Genomic DNA, 22587 nt, shown 5'->3' with positions numbered 1-22587 from the left:
TTAGGCAACACAGTTTTTTGTTATTTACTCTAAAACATTTGATGATATGTAATGTAAAGTTCTTGAAAATACTTCTTTTCTTACCAGTGAAGGTGACTTATAATTTTTGTGGGTGATTAACTGTACGGAAATTAGTGAAAAATGCACTTTTCATTGGAGAAAATATGGAGCCACGTGACCTGTGCTGAAACAGGACACAAAATGGACCCCTGTGGGTCATGTGACCAATTTTTTACACTTTCATGTTGATTAGTATTTGAATTCTTCTTCCCCGAGATAGGTTTGACCAATAAATTGGTGTTTCACACACACACACACACACACACACACACACACACACACACACACACACACACACACACACACACACACACACACACACACACACACACACACACACACACACGGTTTTCATGTTTTATGGGGACTTTCACAAACTGTATATTCTATCCACTAACCCTAACTCTACCCCTGAACTTACCCATCACAGAAAGCACACCTAATTCAAGTTCCAACACACTTTTCTGCAGTAAAATTATGTTTAAAATCATGACAGACCAAATAAGAGGAAGTAGAAGGTTTGAAGCCTTTCGACATCCAGAATCATCTTTCTTCCGATGATAATGTTTCTGGTTTGTTTGGTTCAGACTGTGTGAGTTTGCATTTTAAAATATTAAACAAAAACAAAACAAAAAACTTGTATGATTTACAAGCTGTTGACTCCCCGGCTCGTTGATTAGTCCATAAGTGCTTTTGTTGAGTAATTACTGCCACCTACTGGAGTTTGAGTGAAATGATTTTACTGATGTTTACTACACCCAACCCATTTCAATAAGTAAAAAGTAAGGGATATTTTTCGGCTCATTAGCTGTGTGATGCCTTGGAAATGATTGCAACACATTGCAAAAGATTTATCTAAAAGGTGTGGTGTGGGTCAACATTGGGCTTTCAGCAACACACCAAAGTCAAGCTGATGCACACCTAGGCTATATAAGAGTTTGAGCACCAAAATTCTTGGTTGTCTTTTCAAAATAGCAAAGCATGTATTCATTTGTCTATCATCTTCCCCATGCAAACTCAAACAGTCTGAAGCAAACAGGAAACCAGAAACATTATATCATCTTTCTTCTGATGATAATCTCATCTTCCTTCTTGATGTCGAAAGGCTTCAAACCTTCTACTTCCTCCTATTTGGTCTGTCATTTTAAACATAATTTTTACTGCAGAAAAGCATGTCGGAACTTGAATTAGGTGTGTCTACCAACACAAACAGGACTACGTAGGCTAATGCTTAATAATTTTAGGCCTGGATGAAGAAAAATGAAATATAGGTATTTTTTTATTTTGATTCATTTGAATGGATTTTATAAATGCATAATTTCTAATAGGCCTATGTAGCCTATACATAATGCGTTTTTTTTAGTGGAGCTCATAATCATAAGATTAAAATACCCTATATGTTACATCATGGGCGTAGATTACGCGGGGGACGGGGGGGACATGTCCCCCGCACTTTTAATAAAACGTACATTCGTCCCCCGCGCTTTACCGAGTCTCGCCGGTCCAAGTCGACCCGCTCCATGTGGGATTCGAACCGGCATCTAGTCGCAACGCTCTTAATGGCCTACGTCTGTTATACGGGCACGTTTGTTTAGAAGCCAATGTGAATAAATCTAGATTTAAATTCAGAGACACAAAATAAAATATACATGACCTGTCATTTTATTCGTATCCAAAAACAAGGCGATCTGAACACCATGGAGTGCTAACACTGTCGTGCAACACTCTAATTCATACTTGAAGCCGGAGGGCGACCTCTCACAGAAAAAGAACAAAACGGATTCGTAGAAGTAATCACGTTCCAAAGGCATTCACAGCGCTGAACCAGCAGCTAAATAAAGAGAATTATGACTGATGAAACGCGACGACAAACACATGATTTCGACAATATATGGTTCATGTGTGTTTTTCAAGCCATCTCAAGGTATTTATTGACAATAAAGTATATGAATAATGCAGTGCTAACTGACATCCTTTTTAATGTTTAGTATCTTCTGCTCACAAAGGCTGCATTTATTATATAAAACAGCTGTTTACTATGTTAATATATAGTAAACGTGTAATTTATTCCTGTGATCAAAGCTGAATTTTCAGCATCATTACACCAGTATTCGGTGTCATATCGATTATAATATGAGGATTTGCTGCTCAAGAAACATTTATGATTATTATCAATGTTGAAAACAGTTGTGCTGCTTAAAAATGTTGTGGAAACCATGATGCATTTTATTTTATAGGATTCTTTGATGAATAGAAAGTTAAATGAACAGCATTTATTTGCATTAAATAAAGCACTTATTAAATAGAAATCTTTATTTATATTATAGATGTCACTTGTGATCAATTTAATGCATGTTTAATGAATAAAAGTTATAATTTCTCTCTTTTTTTAATCTTACCACAAAAGTTTGAATAGTATAATGGTTTCCACAAAAATGAAGCAGCACAACTGTTTTCATCATTGATAACAATCATAAATGTTTCTTGAGCAGCAAATCAGCATATTAGAATGATTTCTGAAGGATCATGTGACACTGAAGACTGGAGTAATGATGATAAATTCAGCTTTGATCACAGGAATAAATTACTTAATTTCTTTTTACTATATATTCACAAAGATAACAGCTGCTTTACATTGGCATAATATTTCACTGTATTACTTTTTTTACTGCATTTTATTAAATAAATGCAGCCTCGGTGAGCAGAAGTCTTCTTTCAAAAACATTGAACAATTGTCATTTTTAAACTTTTCTAAACTGCCTTGTTCAGTGATATTTTTTTAACATTGCATAAGATCCATGAGTACGTAATGCACAAGTGTTTGTAGTGCATAAACCAATCATAAAATTGGCATAAAATATAGGGGAAAATATTATACATATTAGTGGTTATTGTTCAGCAGTGTATTTGATATCTTACTGAATTAAAAGCAAGAGATCAATTAAAATCGGTCAATTAGACAGAGGTCAGAAAAAAAACAGGTATTATACCTGACATTTCTGTCCCCCTCACTTCTGAAAAGACGGCTACGCCCCTGTGTTACATAACAATAACGAAAATCTAAGAAACTATTTTGATTGAATATGAAGATGTAATAAATAAATAAATGTTCCTCTCTGTATTTGTTCTGGTTCAGGTTCACTTCTGAAGGACATAGTTAGGGAAACATTAACTATTCTCAAACTAAATGTTGACAGATGACGTCACAGCGTGCTTTAGCTTCTTTTTTTCACACCATGTTATGTGAAGGACTGTGATACGCGTTAAAAGCACAGCAACTCTCTTCCTCAATCACTCGAACGTCTCGAGGGAGATGAGTTTACCTGTGCAGACACGATTTCATTAGAAAGTGGGTTGACAGATTTCTGTCAGGAAAAGGCAGTGGTTTCGCGGCTTACCTTAGGAGAAAGTTTCTGGAAAGCGTTTGTTTTTATTGAACAGGATGAAACAATCAAAAAGTGCATTGGAATTGATTGACTTGAGCTTTCTGTCTGCTGAGGAAGAGGCGGCCATCCGACAAGTGCTTCTGAGAGATGAAGATTTAAAGCGACTGGAGTGTGGACGAGTCAGGTAGGAAGTGGTTGTTTGACCTACGCTGAAAGACATTTCATTGTTGTACACTGTAAAGCATTTTTTTCATAAGTTGTAAATAAAACAAAGACCATTAGAGTATGTTTACAAAAAAAACTGTTGTTTTCCTACTTCAAAATCTCGCCGTTTCTTTGTAATTGTTCGTGAAATGTATAGCAATTTCTGAGTAAAGATTGTTTCTAAACCATTTTTTCTTCTTTGTATAAGTAGCCTACACATGCTTACCACTTAGAAACCCAAGCACTGAAGATATATTTTCCTGTTATCCCCCATAAAGGTTTTTAGAAAGTCAATGTTGTTTGTATATTTTAATTGAATTTAAGTTAAATTTTAAATTGAATCATTTTAAATATTTTATATGTGTATTCTCTTATTTATTATTGTTGGCATTTTTATTTTAAAATGTTGGCAATTGTTGACAATTATTACTGTTCAAATACTGTCTCGAAAGATTGCCTGATGTCAGTAGGCCTTGTCATGGAAGGATAGTCAAATTGTAAATATGTTGCTGCCATACTGCAACTTGTTGTTATGATAAACTAAGTTGACCCATATTTAGTGAAAATGTGTTTATTCTTTTTTTTTTTTTTTACTGTGGGTGCTTACTTAAGAATAATAATAATAGTAATAATAAAACATTTTATTTGTAAAGCACCCTTCTCCAACTCAAAGCGTGTTACAACATGTTAAAGAATTCAAAATAACACATAGTATATACAGAGGCAGACAGTAGTGAAGTATTTTTACTTTCTAAGTCATTTTATTTTTCAAGTATATGTACTTTATCAGTGTTCTTCTTTGGAAAAGTTTTACTTCACAACATTCCAAAACATAAAATTGTAATTTTTACTGCACTACATTTCATATTGAAAATCATTTAATACTTATTTACATAAAAAATGTAGTACTGTATACTTTTACTCAAGTAAAAGTAATTCAAAGTTTTACTTGAGTAAAAGTAAGAAAGTACTACATTTTTAATGTACATTTTAATTAAGTATTAAAGTCCATCTTCTTCCGCTTATCCGGGGCCGGGTCGCGGGGGCAGCAGTCTAAGCCGAGATGCCCAGACTTCCCTCTCCCTAGACACTTCCTCTAGCTCTTCCGGGGGGACACCGAGGCGTTCCAAGGCCAGCCGGGAGACATAGTCCCTCCAGCGTGTCCTCGGTCTTCCCCGGGGCCTCCTCCCGGTTGGACATGCCCGAAACACCTTCCCGGGAAGGCGTTCAGGAGGCATCCGGAACAGATGCCCGAGCCACCTCAGCTGTCCCCTCTCGATGTGGAGGAGCAGCGGCTCTACTCCGAGTTCCTCCCGAGTGACTGAGCTCCTCACCCTATCTCTAAGGGAGCGCCCAGCCACCCTGCGGAGAAAGCTCATTTCGGCCGCCTGTATCCGGGATCTTGTCCTTTCGGTCATGACCCAAAGCTCATGACCATAGGTGAGAGTAGGAACGTAGATTGACCGGTAAATCGAGAGCTTCGCCTTACGGCTTAGCTCTTTCTTCACCTCGACAGACCGGTACATCGACCGCATTACTGCAGAAGCTGCACCGATTCGTCTGTCAATCTCCCGTTCCATCCTCCCCTCACTCGTGAACAAGACCCCTAGATACTTAAACTCCTCCACTTGGGGCAGGAACTCTCCACCAACCTGGAGTGGGCAAGCCACCCTTTTCCGACTGAGGACCATGGCCTCGGATTTGGAGGTGCTGATCCCCATCCCAGCCGCTTCACACTCGGCTGCAAACCGTCCCAATGCATGCTGAAGGTCCTGGTTAGAAGGGGCCAACACGACAACGTCATCCGCAAAGAGCAGAGACGAAACCGTGTGGTCCCCAAACCTGACACCCTCCGGCCCTTGGCTGCGCCTAGAAATTCTGTCCATAAAAATTATGAACAGAACCGGCGACAAAGGGCAGCCCTGCCGGAGTCCAACATGCACCGGGAACAAGTCTGACTTACTGCCGGCAATGCGGACCAAACTCCTGCTTCGGTCATACAGGGACCGGACAGCCCTCAGCAAAGGACCCCGGACCCCATATTCCCCCAGCACCCTCCACAGGATGCCGCGAGGGACACAGTCGAATGCCTTCTCCAAATCCACAAAACAAATGTGGACTGGTTGGGCAAACTCCCATGAACCCTCCAGCACCCTGTAGAGGGTATAGAGCTGGTCCAGTGTTCCGCGACCAGGACGAAAACCACACTGTTCCTCCTGAATCCGAGGTTCCACTATCGGCCGGATTCTCCTCTCCAGTACCCTGGCATAGACTTTCCCGGGGAGGCTGAGAAGTGTGATCCCCCTATAGTTGGAACACACCCTCCGGTCCCCCTTCTTAAAAAGAGGGACCACCACCCCGGTCTGCCATCCCAGAGGCACTGTCCCCGACCGCCACGCGATGCTGCAGAGGCGTGTCAGCCAAGACATCCCCACAACATCCAGAGACTTGAGGTACTCAGGGCGGATCTCATCCACCCCCGGTGCCTTGCCACCGAGGAGTTTCTTGACCACCTCGGTGACTTCAGCCCGGGTGATGGACGAGTCCTCCTCTGAGCCCCCAGCCTCTGCTTCCTCAATGGAAGACGTGACGGCGGGATTGAGGAGATCCTCGAAGTATTCCTTCCACCGTCCGACAACATCCCCAGTCGAGGTCAACAGCCGCCCATCGCCACTGTAAACAGCGTTGGTAGGGCACTGCTTCCCCCTCCTGAGGCGCCGGACGGTTTGCCAGAATCTCTTCGAGGCCAGCCGATAGTCCTTTTCCATGGCCTCACCGAACTCCTCCCAGGCCCGAGTTTTTGCCTCCACGACCACCCGGGCTGCAGTCCGTTTAGCCTGTCGGTACCTGTCAGCTGCCTTAGGAGTCCCACAAGCCAGCCAGGCCCGATAGGACTCCTTCTTCAGCTTGACGGCATCCCTTACTTCCGGTGTCCACCACCGGGTTCGGGGATTGCCGCCTCGACAGGCACCGGAGACCTTGCGTCCACAGCTCCGAGCAGCCGCTTTGACAATGGAGGTGGAGAACATGGTCCACTCGGACTCAATATCTCCAGCCTCCCTCGGGATCCGGTCGAAGCTCTGCCGGAGGCAGGAGTTGAAGATCTCTCTGACAGGAGACTCGGCCAAACGTTCCCAGCAGACCCTCACAGTACGTTTGGGTCTACCGAGTCTATCCAGCTTCCTCCCCCGCCATCGGATCCAACTCACCACCAGGTGGTGATCAGTTGACAGCTCCGCCCCTCTCTTCACCCGAGTGTCCAAGACATACGGCCGCAGATCAGATGAAACGACCACAAAGTCGATCATTGACCTACGACCTAGGGTGTCCTGGTGCCATGTGCACTGATGGACACCCTTATGCTTGAACATGGTGTTCGTTATGGACAAACTGTAACTAGCACAGAAGTCCAATAACTGAACACCACTCGGGTTCAGATCAGGGGGGCCGTTCCTCCCAATCACGCCCCTCCAGGTTTCACTGTCATTGCCCACGTGGGCGTTGAAGTCCCCCAGTAGAACGACGGAGTCCCCAGTCGGAGCACTTTCCAGCACCCCTCCCAGGGACACCAAGAAGGCCGGGTACTCCGCACTGCCGTTCGGCCCATAGGCACAAACGACAGTGAGAGACCTATCCCCGAGCCGAAGCCGCAGGGAAACGACCCTCTCGTTCACCGGGGTAAACTCCAACACATGGCAGCAGAGCTGGGGGGCTATAAGCAAACCCACACCAGCCCGCCGCCTCTCACCATGGGCAACTCCAGAGTGGTAAAGAGTCCATCCCCTCTCGAGGAGTGTGGTTCCAGAGCCCAAGCCATGCGTGGAGGTGATTCCGACTATCTCTAGTCGGAACCTCTCAACCTCACGCACAAGCTCAGGCTCTTTCCCCGCCAGCGAGGTGACATTCCATGTCCCAAGAGCCAGTTTCCGTGTCCAGGGATCGGGTCGTCTAGGCCCCCGCCTTCGACTGCTGCCCGATTCGCTTTGCACCGGCCCCTTACGGTCCCTCCCGTGAGTGGTGGGCCCACGGGAAGGTGTCCCCACGTCGCTCCTTCGGGCTGAGCCCGGCCGGACCCCGTGGGGGAAGGCCCGGCCACCAGGCGCTCGCATACGAACCCCAACCCCAGGCCTGGCTCCAGGGTGGGGCCCCGGCTGCGCCATACCGGGCGACGTCACGGTCCTCCTTCTTTTTGTCATCATAAGGGGTTTGTGAACTGCTCTTAGTCTGACCCGTCACCTAGGACCTGTTTGCCTTGGGAGACCCTACCAGGGGCATATAGCCCCGGACAACATAGCTCCTAGGGTCATTCGGGTACTCAAACCCCTCCACCACGTTAAGGTGGCAGTCCATGGAGGAGAAGTATTAAAGTAAAAAAAAAAATCCTTTTAACTATGAAACGTAGTGCAGTAAAAAGTATGACATTATGCTTTGGAATGAAGTGAAGTAAAAGTTTTCCAAAGAAAAACTGTGAAAAAGTACATAAACTTGAAATATGTACTTGAGTAGATTTTAAAAATGCTTCACTACTGTTCACATGTGAGTACATAATACATAGTATTACATAGTATACAATAATACATAGTATATAATAACAATAATCACAATAATAATTACAGATTAAAAACTTTAATAAAGATGAATAGAAGTTTCGTAAAGTTTCTTAAAACAATCAAAAGACGGAGCAGGTATGAATTCCATAACTTAGGAGCAATGCAAGAAAAAGCATTGCATTGCTCCCTCCCATGGTTTTGAGTTTACAAAGATGCTGATGAAGAGATATAACAAGGAGAATGGAGAGAACATGAGGATACTGAGGGTGTAAGCAAATCACAAATGTAAACTGGAACCAACCCATATACTGCCTTATAAGTTAAAATTACTTTTACATTTTTAAATCGATGCGTGATTGAACTAGGAGCCAGTGTAGATTGAAGAAGCACAGGGCGCTTCATAGAACTTGCTGTTAGACCTGCAAAAAGTGAATTAAAGTCATCAAGCCTAGATGTTATATAGGCATGAATAAGCCTTTCTTGCCTAGAGAGAAAAGGTAACTTTAGTAATATTTTTTCAATTGAGTGTTAAGTAAGCTGAGCGTCAAAAATCACTCCCAAATACTGCACCTGGACAGAAAGGCAGATTAGGCTAAAAACTATTACATTTATTAACATTAGATGGGGTGCTGATTAACAAAATTTCAGCTTTAGAACAATTTAATTTCACAAAGTTATGTTTCATCCGGGCCTTTATTTTCAATAAACAAGAGAGAAAGAGAGTTGAAGAGGCCAAAGTTGTCCAAGTGTTGGGGAGTAGGACCCAACACTGACCCCTGAGGGACACCGTGTCGTAATGGCACAGTCTGAGATCTAATAGTACCAGGAAGACAAATTGGGAACTTTCTGTCTGCCCAGCAAAATAGTGTGACATATTGTATTGAATACAGTGAACCCTAACTGAACCAAAGCATAATATGCTAAATAACTAATCATATGTTTTTGCAATTTATAAGTTATAATGATTTCTGCACACTTTTCACTATTTGGCCAAAGTATACAGGATCCTGTCTGTGCTTTTTCTGTCATACCAGGACACTGAGGCAGTCAGTCCCTGACCTTCAACAGCTGAGGACTTTGACGGGTGAGTGGTTTGAAGAGCTCAGGGTCAAGCGATATGGACAGCAGACGGATGTCACAGCAGTGGTAAGGACCTCCATGAGATGGAAGAAAACAGCAGGTATGTAGGAGCTAATGCCTTCCTTATTGAGCTGATGCTGTTAAGAACAATTTTATCTTTGAGTACACACACCACACCTGTCTGGTCATTTCAAACTTTCTGGACTCTAACTGAGTCATGTGAGTCAACATACTGTGCCCTGATTATGCTCTGCATTGCTCTTCGCTACTGTAACCGTAAAACTCCATTTCACTATTGTGAATAGAACTTCTTTGCTTCTAGATTTGAATCGAGTAGTTTTAAACTGATTACTGTATATGTATTTTTCTTTTTTTAACTCAGCCCATAAACCCAACCCTTTCCTGAATAATATTGTGGACGAGAACAAAGAGCATGAAAAGGAGGAGCACAGCGCACCTCCAAAGTAATGATATATTTTCAATATATAGATTTTCAATAGACTAAACCAGGACAGACAATGTCTTATATATTATCGTTATGTCTGAATACGGTATACAAATTAATATTCTGCTATATATATTTTTTCTTTCCACTGCAGTCCGTCAGCTGACCCTAGATTAATTCATCCAGCCCTTAGTAAAGAGGTTTGTCACATACAAATGTAAATATTCAGAAAATAATTAAATAATAATTTTATTTATTTATTTATTATGTTTTTATTTATTCACAGACTTATCATCAATATACTGATGATGACTTTATGGATGATGGTGAGTTTGAATATAAATATATATATATGACTAAATTAGTCATTAACTAATCATAATTTCAGTGCTTTGTAGGGAATTACGCTACCGTAAATTGTTTTCTATATTAATTAAATGTATTTATTCCTCTGATGCCAAATCTGAATTTTTAGCAATCTTTCAGTGTCACGTGATGCTTCAGAAATAATTCTAATATGCTGTTTTGCTTATTATTATCAATGTGGAAAGCAGTTGTGCTACTTAATATTTTCATGGAAAAGGTTCAAAAGAACAGTATTTACTATTTATTAGAAAATACACTATATTGCTAAAAGTATTGGGACACCCCAACAAATTATTGAATTCAGGTGTTCCAATCACTTCCATGGCCACAGGTGTATAAAATCTAGCACCTAGGCATGCAGACGCTTCTACAATCATTTGTGAAGGAATAGGTCGCTCTCATGAGCTCAGTGAATTCAAGCGGGTAACGTGATAGTTTGCCACCCATACAATAAGTCCATTCATGAAACTTCCTCACTACTAAATATTCTACGGTGAACTGTTAGTGGTATTATAACAAAGTGGAAGCAATTAGGAACAACTACAACTCAGCCACGAAGTGGTAGGCCATGTAAAATCACAGAGCGGGGTCAGCGCATGCCGAGGTGCACAGTGCGCAGAAGTCGCCAACTTTCTGCAGAGTCAATAGCTACAGACCTCCAAACTTCATGTGGCCTTCAGATTAGCTCAAGAACAGTGTGTAGAGAGCTTCATGGAATGGGTTTCCATGGCTGAGCAGCTGCATCCCAGCCTTACATCACCAAGTGCAGTGCAAAGCGTTGGATGCAGTGGTGTAAAGTACACCACCACTGGACACTTGAGCAGTGGAGACGTGTTCTCTGGAGTAAGGAATCATGCTTCTTTGTCTGGTAATCCGATGGACGAGTCTGGGTTTTGTGGTTGCCAGGAGATCGGGACTTGCCTGACTGCATTGTGCCACGTGTAAAGTTTGGTGGAGGGGGGGTTATGGTGTGGGGTTGTTTTTTAGGGGTTGGGCTTGGCCCCTTTGTTCCAGTGAAAGGAACTCTTAATGCTTCAGCATACCAAGACATTTTGGACAATTTCATGCTCCCAACTTTATTTGGGAACACTTTGGGGATGGCCCCTTCCTGTTCCAACATGACTGCGCACCAGTGCACAAAGCAATGTCCATAAAGACATGGATGAACGAGTTTGGTGTGGAGGAGCTTGACTGGCCTGATAGAACCTCAACCTGAAAGAACACCTTTGGGATGAATTAGAGCGGAGACTGCGAGCCAGGCCTTCTAGTCTAACATCAGTGTCTGACCTCACAAATGCGCTTCTAGAAGAATGGTCAAAAATTCCCATAAACACACTCCTAAACCTTGTGGAAAGCCTTCCCAGAAGAGTTGAAGCCTTTATAGCTGCAAAGGGTGGGCCAACTCCATATCACATTAAACCCTACGCATTAAGAATGGGATGTCATTAAAGTTCATGTGCATGTAAAGGCAGGCGTTCCAAAACTACAATATAGTGTATTTTGTAACCATGTTAAAGGGTTAGTTCATCCAAAAATGAAAATTATGAATTACTTACCATCATGTCATTCGACACCCGGGAGACCTTTGTTCATCTTCGGAACACAAATTAAGATATTTTTGTTGAAATCCGATGGCTCAGAAAGGCCTCCATTGGCAGCAACGAAATTTAGGCTCGGGCATCCAGGAAATGCACACTTTAGCACCATTTTGAGCGCTACACCAAGACCAAAAGCACGATCAATGTAGAATTCAACAGCTTAGATAGGGCGGGTCTTCCTCTGCTTGTAAACAAAGCTCCTCGCTTCCGGGTCATGTGTCAGAATGCCAGCTCTACGTGATATTCTCGCGCATGCGTCATGGTGCTTCGCGAGTTCACGTCAAAGGCCTTGGCGGAAGACAGAAACTTGTTGAATAAAGTTATTTTGATTTTTTTTTTTTGCGCACAAAAACTATTCTCGTCGCTTCATAAAATTAGTGAGATGGACTTTGTAACGACGTCTTTAGTACCTTTTATGGGTCTTGTGAGTGCAAATTTCGTTGCTGCCAATGGAGGCCTTTCTGAGGCAACGGATTTCAACAAAAATATCTTAATTTGTGTTCCGAAGATGAACAGAGGTCTTACCTGTGTCGAATGACATGAGGGTGAGTAATTAATCACAGAACTTTCATTTTTGGGTGAACTAACCCTTTAAAGTCTTAACTGTCACTTTTAATCAATTTAATGCATGTTTGTTGAATAAAAGTATTAACAAGTTATTATGTGAGTTTGGTTTGGTGATTTTTTTTTTGGTGTTTATATTTGCAGAGGCTTCTTCTACTCCAAGAGTGTCTGGTAGAAAAGAAAAACTACAGGCGGATATTCACGGCAATCATGTCCTCAATGGCAATGACCCAGAACGCAATCCAACAGAAGCACAACCCAAACAACTCTCTGATGACCGAATAACAACTGTTTTTCCCTTCTTAAGTGCAGTTCAAGACACTAAACCTGAAAGAAGCGATTTAAAACACGTGACAAATCGAGAGCCAAGGCGAAAAGTTTCACTCCCTCCAGCACTACAGAAAGATCAATCGTTTGAGGAGAACTGGGTGAAGATTTCCCTCGAACCAGACGCAGTCAAGCCGCTGTATGATGAAAGCGATAGTGTTGGACCGGAACTAAAAGAGGTAAAATCACATGTTGAGAACACAGAGACCCAAGAGAAGCAGCACACATCAAGTCCATCTTTAAATTGCATGGATCAAGCATCATTTCCAATTGTATCTCTAGTTGAGCCTCAGCACTTTAACCAAGATGTTTTCTTAGAAAAATGTTCATCGACCAAGTTTCAGATTCAACCACAGACTGAATTCACTAGACACTCAGATCATGAAGGTTCAGAGGAGGTTAATGAGTTTACTAATGTCTTCCAAGGTAACACAGGAAGAGATCAGCAGTGTTCAGTTGAATGTATATTTAGAGAGTCTGAAACCGATAAACCGAGTCCCTCTGTCTCTACTAATGAGCATGATAAGACAATGATGGTCTCAAGTGATTTTCTTAATGATGAGGCAAGTTCAGACAGGAAGGGAGGTGGAGGAAAAAATGTAAGCTCTGGTTTACGTGCCGAGACAGATACGGATCAAGTAGTACAAATCAATAAGCATTCCTCTGCTGAAGAAGCATCCCAAAGTCAGTCATTAAAATGGGGGATTGAAATGAATTCTCATGAATTTCCCTCTAACACTCTGCAGGGAAAAGATGTATCCTGTGATTTTGCCGATGAAGGCCCAGTCGAGATGGGAAAGAAGAAAACGTCTACTAAAAAGGAGCCGTTGTTGCGGAATAAAACGGCTGATGTTATTGTGAACACAGATTTTGAAGAGAAACGAAATGTCAGTGACAAAACTATGCAAAGAGTTCTTGATGCCATTGAAGATAAAGAAAAACTAAAGTTATCAAATGATCAGAACTTGCCAAAAGACACCCACACAAGTCAGGTTTTACGAAAATTAAGCCAAGAGTATCTTTCAATGACAGATGATGGGAAATTAGTGCACATTAAAGATGCTGGATTGCACGTTCACTCTACACATATCGACAAATCGGCCGTTGAACCAATTCAACCAGTTAAACCTACAAGTGAAGATGTGGCTGGACTGGGTCAAGGTCCTTCAGAAATGAAAGAGGAGAAGGAAAGTGAGCAGAGGACGGATTCAGATATTCTACTAAGTGTTCTCTCTAGAGCTCAAAGGGCAAGACCACCTGTCCTCCAGAAGATCACCGCTCAGGAGCCAAACCGGGAGACTGGAGATGACACGCTTCCCACAATAGTCATAATACCATCTGAATCTCCAGATCCAACACAGTTGAATGGTAAATGGTTTTGAGATCTAATACTAGAGGCATGGTCACCATGCTAATACTGTATGTTAAGCTTGAAATGGCGTGTCTGATTTCTGAAGTGCCCTTGAGGGCTGATATTTGAGAAAGACACACCCTGTATTGTGTATATGTTCACCTAAGCACAGGTTTAACCTGATAGATTTCTCCCTGTAGATTTTCACGGATTTATATCTGGTTTGAGTTTTATCCTTTGATTTATTTAGGAAATAAACATGGGGTGTCCGTTCTGGAGGCTTTACTTGAGGGTTCCACATCTAAAACTCCTTCCTATATTGCAGATGCTTGGAAGGTGAGCTACTGTTCGTCCTACAAATATAATTCATACTGTTGCAGGACTTGAAATATCATTTCATCATTCCTTTTATCATCCTCTGAAGTGTTGATCAGAGTACGTTGCTTGACTGTAAAAAGTAACCTTATGTTCTTCTTTGCTGTTTTTGTTTATATTGTCTTCTATGTTGCAGGATGAAGGAGTCGATTCAGATGATGATGATGATACTTCACTGTCCAGCTATGGGTCAGATCTCTCTGGCAGAAAAGGCTATTCAGCTAGCGCATTGTCTCTTACTGATGTAAGCTGGACTTCTTCCCATTCTACTTTCTGTTCATAACAATGTCCAACGTGCCATTGCTTGGCCTAATTAATTGATGTTTATGCATATTAAACATCTAAAAAAATTTTTTGAAACATATTTAAATAGCCCTTGAGTGGTATGAAATAATGTCATTGAATGGCGTTTTGCTTGTGATACAAGGGACGTTGTGCTCCAGTTGGGCGCAGGTTCAAGTACAGACTGCTGCGTCATTTCCCAATCCCATATTCCCCTCTCTATCCCACCCTTTCCTGTCATCATTCACATTCCTACCCAAGTACAAGGCATTAAAAGTGCAACAATAAAACCATAGTCTTCCAGAGATTTATCCCTGCTATTTTTTCCCTCCTGTAAGCGCTCCAGTAGTATGCTGAGTGTGTACAGCGATGCAGGGGATTTTGGGAATGTTGAGGTGCAGGGCTCTGTGGAGTTTGCAGTGATGTACAGCCCTGTTGGAGAGCTGATCATTATGATTGAACAGTGTCAGGATCTGGCTATTGCCAATCCTCGTAAACAACGCACTGACCCGTGAGTTATGAACCTAAAAGAAAATATATAATACATTAAATCTATCTATCTATTTGTTTATTTTTCAATCTATCTACCTTTATGTTTATCTATCTATCTGTATATCTATATTTATTTTTCTATCTATCTATCTTTGTTTATCTATCTGTCTATATTATCTATCTATCTATCTATATTTAATTTTTCTATCTATCCATCTATCTTTATGTTTATCTATCTGTCTATATTATCTATCTATCTATATGTATTTGTTCTATCTATCTATCTTTGTTTATCTGTCTATATTATATATATATCTATCTATATTTATTTTTTCTATCTATCTATCTTTATGTTTATCTATCTGCCTATCTATATCTATCTTTATGTTTATCTATATTTGTTTAACTATATCTATCTATCTTTATTTATTTTTCTATCTATCTTAATGCTTATCTATCTATCTATATTTGTTTATCTATCTATATTTATGTTTATCTATCTATCTATATTTATGTTTATCTATCTATCTATATTTATGTTTATCTATCTATCTATATTTGTTTATCTATCTATTTATGTTTATCTATCTATCTATCTATCTATCTATCTATCTATCTATCTATCTATCTATCTATCTATCTATCTATCTATCTATCTATCTATCTATCTATCTATCTATCTATCTATCTATCTATCTATCTATCTATCTATCTATCTATCTATCTATCTATCTATCTATCTATCTATCTATCTATCTATCTATCTATCTATCTATCTATCTATCTATAACAAACTTTCCTTTACAGTTATGTGAAGACCTACCTCTATCCAGACAAGTCTCGTCGCAGCAAAAGGAAAACTTCTATTAAGAAACGGACTGTGAATCCGGTTTATGTGGAATCTCTGAGAGTATGTTTCTCTGTGACACTAAAATGATAGAAATATAATATTTTTTATTTAATTTAACCTTTAATCTTGTCTGTTCTGTACATTTCTAATCAGTACAAAGTGAAGCGCGAAGAGCTGCCGGAAAAGACTCTGAATTTGTCCGTGTGGCACAATGACTCCAAGGGCCGAAATGTGTTCCTGGGGCAGGTTGAGATCAGCCTTAAGACCTGGGACTGGGGGCATGAAGCCCTCACCTGGTACAACCTACTGCCAAAGGTACACTTTGTGTCTCATTAGGAAAGCTAAATAACATTGAGGGTTTAGGAACAGAGCCTTTTTTCATATAAAGTGATGTCTTGGTTCAAACTAGTTCTCTGATATAACAGAATATTACTTTTTTTTTTTTATTATTATAGACGTCAGAAAATCAAGAATCGCAAGAGTCTTATGGATTGTTGTCAGTTTCACTAAAATATGTTCCTCCAGAGTCCACCGGTACAGTTTCAATTATTGATGTTGCTTCTGTGCATTTCATATAATTCAGTACATCTACTTTTACAAATATTGCTCATGACTAACAAACTGTATTTGCTCTAAAACAAGTTATTTAATTTCAGTTGGGTCGAAGAGCAGCACTGGGGAGATTCATGTCTGGCTGCGGGAGGCAAAAGAATTACGTAGCTTGAAGCCTCAGGGAGTGGATTCTTTTGTTAAGTGGTGAGGGTGTGCCTGTCATCTGTTACGGACCTGACTTTCAAAGCAGCTAAAGCCATTGTTCCATCTCTCTCTCTCTCTCTCTCTCTCCCTCTTTCACACTTCCTCTTTGTCATGTTTGAAGTGTCATGTTTTTGTTTTGTTTTCATCTATTAAAATGACATGAGAAGAAAGGAAATAAGTCAGATGACCCATTTCATTCATTTTGTTTGGTTTAAAGGACAAAAGTAAATACGGAACTAACTTCCTCAAAACATTTTTATTTTACACATGGTTAAAAGTTTGAATACAGTTGTATTTTAAAAGGTTTAAAAGAACTGTTTTAGCACTTTAATTATTTAAATTATTTTGTTTAAATTTCCAAAAAACACTGATTCAGAGGAAAACATGTCCAGTTCATATTTTCCCCTAGAATCAAACAAAAAAAGAACAAAATTATATTGTGCATAAGTAAATATTCTCATTACTGTAATGCCTCTAGACATTTTACATTATAAAAAGTAAAGTTTTTTTTTTCTCATATTGAAAATAATGCATGCACTAATATAGAAATAATTTTCTTGAGAATTTTTTTTTTCTTTTTTTGTGGTGAAATATGACCTGGGCATATACTTGACAGGTGAGATTCACCTACTCATTTGTTTGTTTTTTAGCTACATTTTACCGGACACCAGAAAAAAGAGCCGCCAGAAGACTCGTGTTGTAAAAAAGAGCCAGGACCCTGTGTATAACCATGCCATGGTGTATGACGGGTTCAAAACTGGGGAAGTCAGTGAGGCCTGCTGCGAATTGACCGTTTGGGACCACAACACACTCGCCAATCAATTTCTGGGAGGTCTGCGCCTCAGTCTTGGAACAGGTACAGTCACAAAACCCTTTCCTTCACTGCACCTGTATTTTGCGCTTTAACTACACTAGAATCCTGATTTAAGAGCTGACGGCAGGTTTCTTGAAGCCTTTTCATCAAACTGTGTCTCTGTTAACTTGCAGGGCAGAGCTATGGCAAGAAAGTTGATTGGATGGATTCACTGAATGAGGAAGTTCAAATATGGAAAAGAATGTTGGCCAATCCAAACAGCTGGGTTGAGGGAGAGCTTCCACTGAGGTCCTCCATGACCCCCAGGAAATGAACCTATTGATGTTCACTCGGGCTCTTGAATGTTTAGTTGTGGGAGAAAAACAATTCTTGGTTCCCAAAACAAACCAAGCATTTGCAGTGACCAAATCAGTTTCTTCATTTCCGTTCTGCAAAATATAAAGAGTATATTATATAAATGTGCTGGGAATTCAGTTTGGAAATCAGCTATGTAGAATATGCTTAATCATATTAGATAATATATATATATTAGATGTGCTGTGATTTGTTTCAGAATTAAAAAGTCTTTACATTAATCTCAATGTTCATTGAAAAAAAGAGATAGAATGTGCTTTTTTAAAATGGAAAAATAAACATTTGATATACAATAAAATGTATTGTCTTTTGTTCTACACAACCCCTGTTAGATTACATATAGTTGTTACATCAACTGAGCTTGCTAAATGCAATGCTTTCATTAATTTACCTAGTCTAATTAACATAAAGGGATAGTATACCCCAAAATGAAAATTACCCCATGATTCACTCACCTTCAAGCTATCCTAGGTGTATGTTACTTTCTTCTGTCAGACGAATACAATCGGAGTTATATAAAATAATGTCCTGGCTCTTACAAGATTTATAATGGCAGGGAATGGCGGTCCTGATGAAGTCCCAAAAAGTGCATCTATCCATCATAAAGTAATCCACACGACTCTTGAGGGTTGATAAAGGCCTTCTGAAGTAAATCAATGGGCTTTTTGTAAGAAAATATCCATATTTAAAACTTTATAACTGAAATAACTAGCTTCCAGCAGACGGTCTACGCAAGTCGACTTATGCCAAAAGAGTAACCCCTGCACAATGTAGAAGTTGCGTAACTGTACTAAAGTAAAAGTACTTATAGAAATATTTACTTAAAGTAAAAGTACTAATCTGAACAGTTACTTGAGTAAGAGTAAAAAAGTATCCAATAAAAAACTACTCAAGTAGCTACTAGTTACTTCGTATCATAGCCTATATACAGTGTTGGGGAAAGTAATGATTTACAATATTGCGTTACTCCCTTAAAAAGTAACTAATTGAGTTACTTAGTTACTTTTTAAGAAAAGTAATGCATTACGTTACTTTTGCATTACTTTTTCTCACCTGGGCTGGCCTTGTTTTTGTTTTTGTTCATAACAAAAAAACGTATATTTTTGTGCAACGGTAAAGACCTCTTCATACCAAAATTGAAATAATAAGCCCCAGGCTGAGGTAAAAATGCAAATTCACGCATGAACAGTAGAGGGCGCAGCTCTGCTGTGCTGCCATTCTGGATAATGGTAGAATAGGATGCTGGAGAAAAAAGTTCAGCAGCAAGACATTGGTAAATTAAATATAAAGGTAGATTATGCATAAAAATAGTTGTTTTATTTAACATTTAAATATTGGAGGTTTGCATAGTACTCTGATTTTGCATTTGACTGATTTTATTCATTTTGAGGAGTACAGAATCTTTATTGTGCAAGTGAGATAAATAAATGCTCACATTTAGTCTGGAACTACAATAACCATCATGTTTACGCACAACGCCTCTGCACTTATTTTTCTCAACATGGGGGGCAGGAGAGCTGTTAGTCAAATTAATGTGAAAAAGTAACTTGCGTTACTTTTTTGAAAAAGTAACTCAGATATTTTGTTGTAAATTTGAAAAGTAATGCGTTACTTTACTAGTTACTTGGAAAAAGTAATATTATTACGTAACTCAAGTTACTTGTATACCCCCAACACTGCCTATTAAACAACGACAATGACATGTTAAAAGAACACAAACTTAACGTTTATGAATCAATTCAGCTGATCTCCGGGTCTGGCAGTAGCACATTTAGCATAGCTTAGCATAGATCATTGAATCTGATTATACCGTTAGCATCTCGTTCAAAAAAGTGTTTCGATATTTTTCCTATTAAAAACTTGACTCTTCTGTAGTTACATCGTGTACTAAGACCGACAGACAATGAAAAGTTTCGATTTTTCCAGGCTGATATGGCCTGTGTAATTCTCTCATTCTCATGTTCCTGTGTAATAATCAAGGAGGAACGTTGCTGGCGTACCATGGGTGCAGCAGGCGCAATTAAATTACACAGCCCTGTAGCTACACCAACAATTTTTATTTTTGGGAGAACTTTCCCTTTATTTTACAAAAACAAAAACTCTAAAATATGAAGTAACTGATCAACTGGCCTGACCCAGAGCTGTTGGTAACTAACCTAAATGTTTCATTCTTTCCAATAGACCTTATTCACAGCAGCGCCATATTTTTTACTGTTACTGTACTGTTATTTAATGTATTTTTGAATTGTTCTGCTGGCAAAACACTGCAAAAACATATTTCCAAGTATTGACGTTGTCATAGTAACAGATGAACATGCCACAATATTTTGAAGCCCGCCGTTTGCTTCTGGGACATGTTTCTGATTCTTCACCAGATGGCGGTAATTCCCACCTTCACAGCACTCTCTTATTTCAAGCCATTTCCTCCCAAAAATATAACGGAGATGGAGAAGTTCTGGAAGTCCAGAAGTTTGAGTCAGCTGACGTTTAACTTTCCCCCTTCTGACTCAATCCCTCCGACGGACGGGATGAGAACATTCGCCGTAGGAGAACTTCGTTTTATATCGAAACTGTTTATTAATAATTGTGGGATTTTTATTTGAAATGTGCCACAGATAGTCATCGCATCGAATTTGAGGAGTTTTTTAACGACTTTCCAGGTAAGAAGTAAGCTTCGTACAACATGGATTGGAGAGATGTTTATATTTATGATAAAAACGATTTTTTTTTTGTATCATGAAAACGGATCAGGCCTATGTGTATGTTTTTTGTTTTGTATAAATTTATTTTTAATGGCGTCGTTTAGTTTGTTTGGTAATGGCCTGGATCCTTATTTTTCGAAATATAAAAAGTATTTTAGTAACGTTAATTTAAATCTCTGCTGAAATGTACAAGTGTTAAGTCTGTACAGTTAGTTGTATTCCAGAAAAAAATACTATTTTTGTGATTGTCAATATATTTTAAAATATTTTGTCCTTTTGTGTTTTATAGCCTATTTCCTTTGTTTTGAATTTTATATCATTAAAAAAAAGATACTCAAAAGTCAGAAAACCCCAGAGCATTCATTCAGAGCGAGGACTGACCCGTGAACATTTCTGAAGATGAGCCAAGGACTTGTGTTATTGTATTTGGCAGTAATACGGGGAGCGAGGAGACCACTCGGATGTGTTTAACACCAGGGTTCATCTGTGTTTATAACACTCGTTGAATTTACTCTCTTTTTCAGTCTGAAGGTTGGTCATCTCCTGCCTAGTCCAGAACATCTGTCATCATGGGTGACTGGAGTGCACTGGGGAAACTCCTTGACAAGGTCCAGGCGTACTCCACGGCAGGAGGCAAAATCTGGCTCTCCGTCCTCTTCATCTTCCGGATCCTGGTGCTGGGGACGGCGGTGGAGTCCGCCTGGGGAGACGAGCAGTCGGCGTTCAAGTGCAACACGCTGCAGCCCGGCTGCGAGAACGTGTGCTACGACAAGTCGTTCCCCATCTCCCACGTGCGCTTCTGGGTCCTGCAGATCATATTTGTGTCCATGCCGACCCTTCTGTACCTCAGCCACATCGTGTTCCTCATGCACAAGGAGGAGAAATTGACGAAAAAAGAGGAGAAACTAAGAGACATCCAGAGCAAAGGCGGAGACGTGGAGGTGCTCCTGCGGAAAATCGAAACGAGGAAGTTCAAGTACGGCCTGGAAGATCACGGGAAGATCAAAATGAGAGGAGGGATATTTTACACGTATATAGTGAGCATCGTGTTGAAGTCTGTGTTTGAAGTGGTTTTCCTGTTGATACAGTGGCACCTTTACGGATTCAAGCTGTCGGCCGTCTACACGTGTCAAAAGTTCCCTTGTCCGCATAAAGTGGACTGCTTTCTCTCTCGTCCCACCGAGAAGACGGTTTTCATCATCTTCATGCTGGTCGTGTCGCTGGTCTCTCTGGCCCTCAACGTCTTTGAGTTTTTTTACGTGATTCTCAAGAGGATGAAGGACCAAATCAGAGAGTCCGAGGAAAACTTTGACAGGGCCTGTAATATCAAGCCCTGCCCAAGGAACCTGTCCAGTTACGGCTATTACAATGACTGCTCGGCCCCCGTCCCTAGTCTGGGCTACAACCTAAACACGGGTGATAAGTCCAACTCCTCTGACAATTACGACAAGCAGGCTAATGAGCAGAACTGGACCAATTACAGTACAGAACAGAACCAGCTGGGTCACACCCAGCGCTTTCCCTATCCTGAGAAAGTAACTCTGGGAAAGGATCTTCTTCTGCTCAAAGAGCTTGAACCTCGACCCAGCAGTCGAGCGAGCAGTCGGGCCAGGCCGGATGATCTTGACATCTAGCAGAAGCCCTCAACACAGGCCACAAGTGGTGAACATTTAGATAAACTGTGAAAAGGACACTGTCGCTGACGTCCAAAGAAGGATGTTTCAGCATATATATTTATTTTATTAGGTTTCGCTGTTGTAACTCATGCCAAACAGTTGTTTTTGTTAAGTGAGCTGTATTTATGAGCTGTGATTGTGAAAATCAAATAATTTCACAGGTTTACTCACAAATAAACATTTCATACTGTAATTATATGGCTAGATTATGTATATTTCAGCTTAAAATGTATAGTGGATATTGCAAGTCCTGTAAATGGCCAGCATGTTTTAAACTCCATTTTGCCTTCATTTCACCAGACAAATGAATTTTTGAAGCTACAAATATTCCATGTAATTTCATTAATTAATATAT

General features: G+C 40.3%; 2 protein-coding genes across 2 annotated transcripts in view; both read left to right on the top strand.

Annotated features, from left to right (window-relative positions):
* Positions 1-1844: 1844 nt before the first annotated feature.
* Positions 1845-18146, top strand: LOC307136133 (synaptotagmin-like protein 2). The gene is made up of 17 exons (XM_079832916.1): positions 1845-1984; positions 3502-3630; positions 9235-9380; positions 9663-9744; positions 9880-9925; positions 10012-10051; positions 12398-12759; positions 13327-13948; positions 14182-14267; positions 14443-14550; positions 14927-15099; positions 15888-15990; positions 16084-16245; positions 16386-16464; positions 16587-16686; positions 17337-17542; positions 17674-18146. The coding sequence occupies exons 1-17, from the start codon at positions 1908-1910 to the stop codon at positions 17811-17813; spliced, it is 2661 nt and encodes an 886-aa protein (XP_079689042.1). The 5' UTR covers positions 1845-1907; the 3' UTR covers positions 17814-18146.
* A 2186-nt stretch (positions 18147-20332) lies between these two features.
* Positions 20333-22587, top strand: part of gja1a (gap junction protein alpha 1a) — a 2411-nt gene continuing 156 nt past the window's right edge. The window contains exons 1-2 of the mRNA XM_079832894.1: positions 20333-20514; positions 21081-22587. The exon at positions 21081-22587 is cut by the window's right edge and continues 156 nt beyond it. Coding sequence (XP_079689020.1) covers positions 21126-22190 — 1065 coding nt within the window. The 5' untranslated portion in view covers positions 20333-20514; positions 21081-21125 and the 3' untranslated portion in view covers positions 22191-22587. The remainder of the gene's footprint in view (positions 20515-21080) is intronic.

The sequence above is a fragment of the Gobio gobio genome (assembly GCF_949357685.1).
Source record: "Gobio gobio genome assembly, chromosome: 13".
NCBI lineage: Eukaryota > Metazoa > Chordata > Actinopteri > Cypriniformes > Gobionidae > Gobio > Gobio gobio.
This window is presented reverse-complemented; position numbering and strand designations above follow the sequence as displayed.

What these genes read in the sequence shown, in the direction of transcription:
- LOC307136133 (XM_079832916.1), top strand. Translation starts at nt 1,908, where the DNA reads ATGACTGATGAAACGCGACGACAAACACATGATTTCGACAATATATGG. An exon ending in ATCCAGCCCTTAGTAAAGAG is followed by an intron (nt 9,926 to 10,011) that starts GTTTGTCACATA and finishes ATTTATTCACAG; the next exon opens with ACTTATCATCAATATACTGA. An exon ending in CGTAAACAACGCACTGACCC is followed by an intron (nt 15,100 to 15,887) that starts GTGAGTTATGAA and finishes TTTCCTTTACAG; the next exon opens with TTATGTGAAGACCTACCTCT.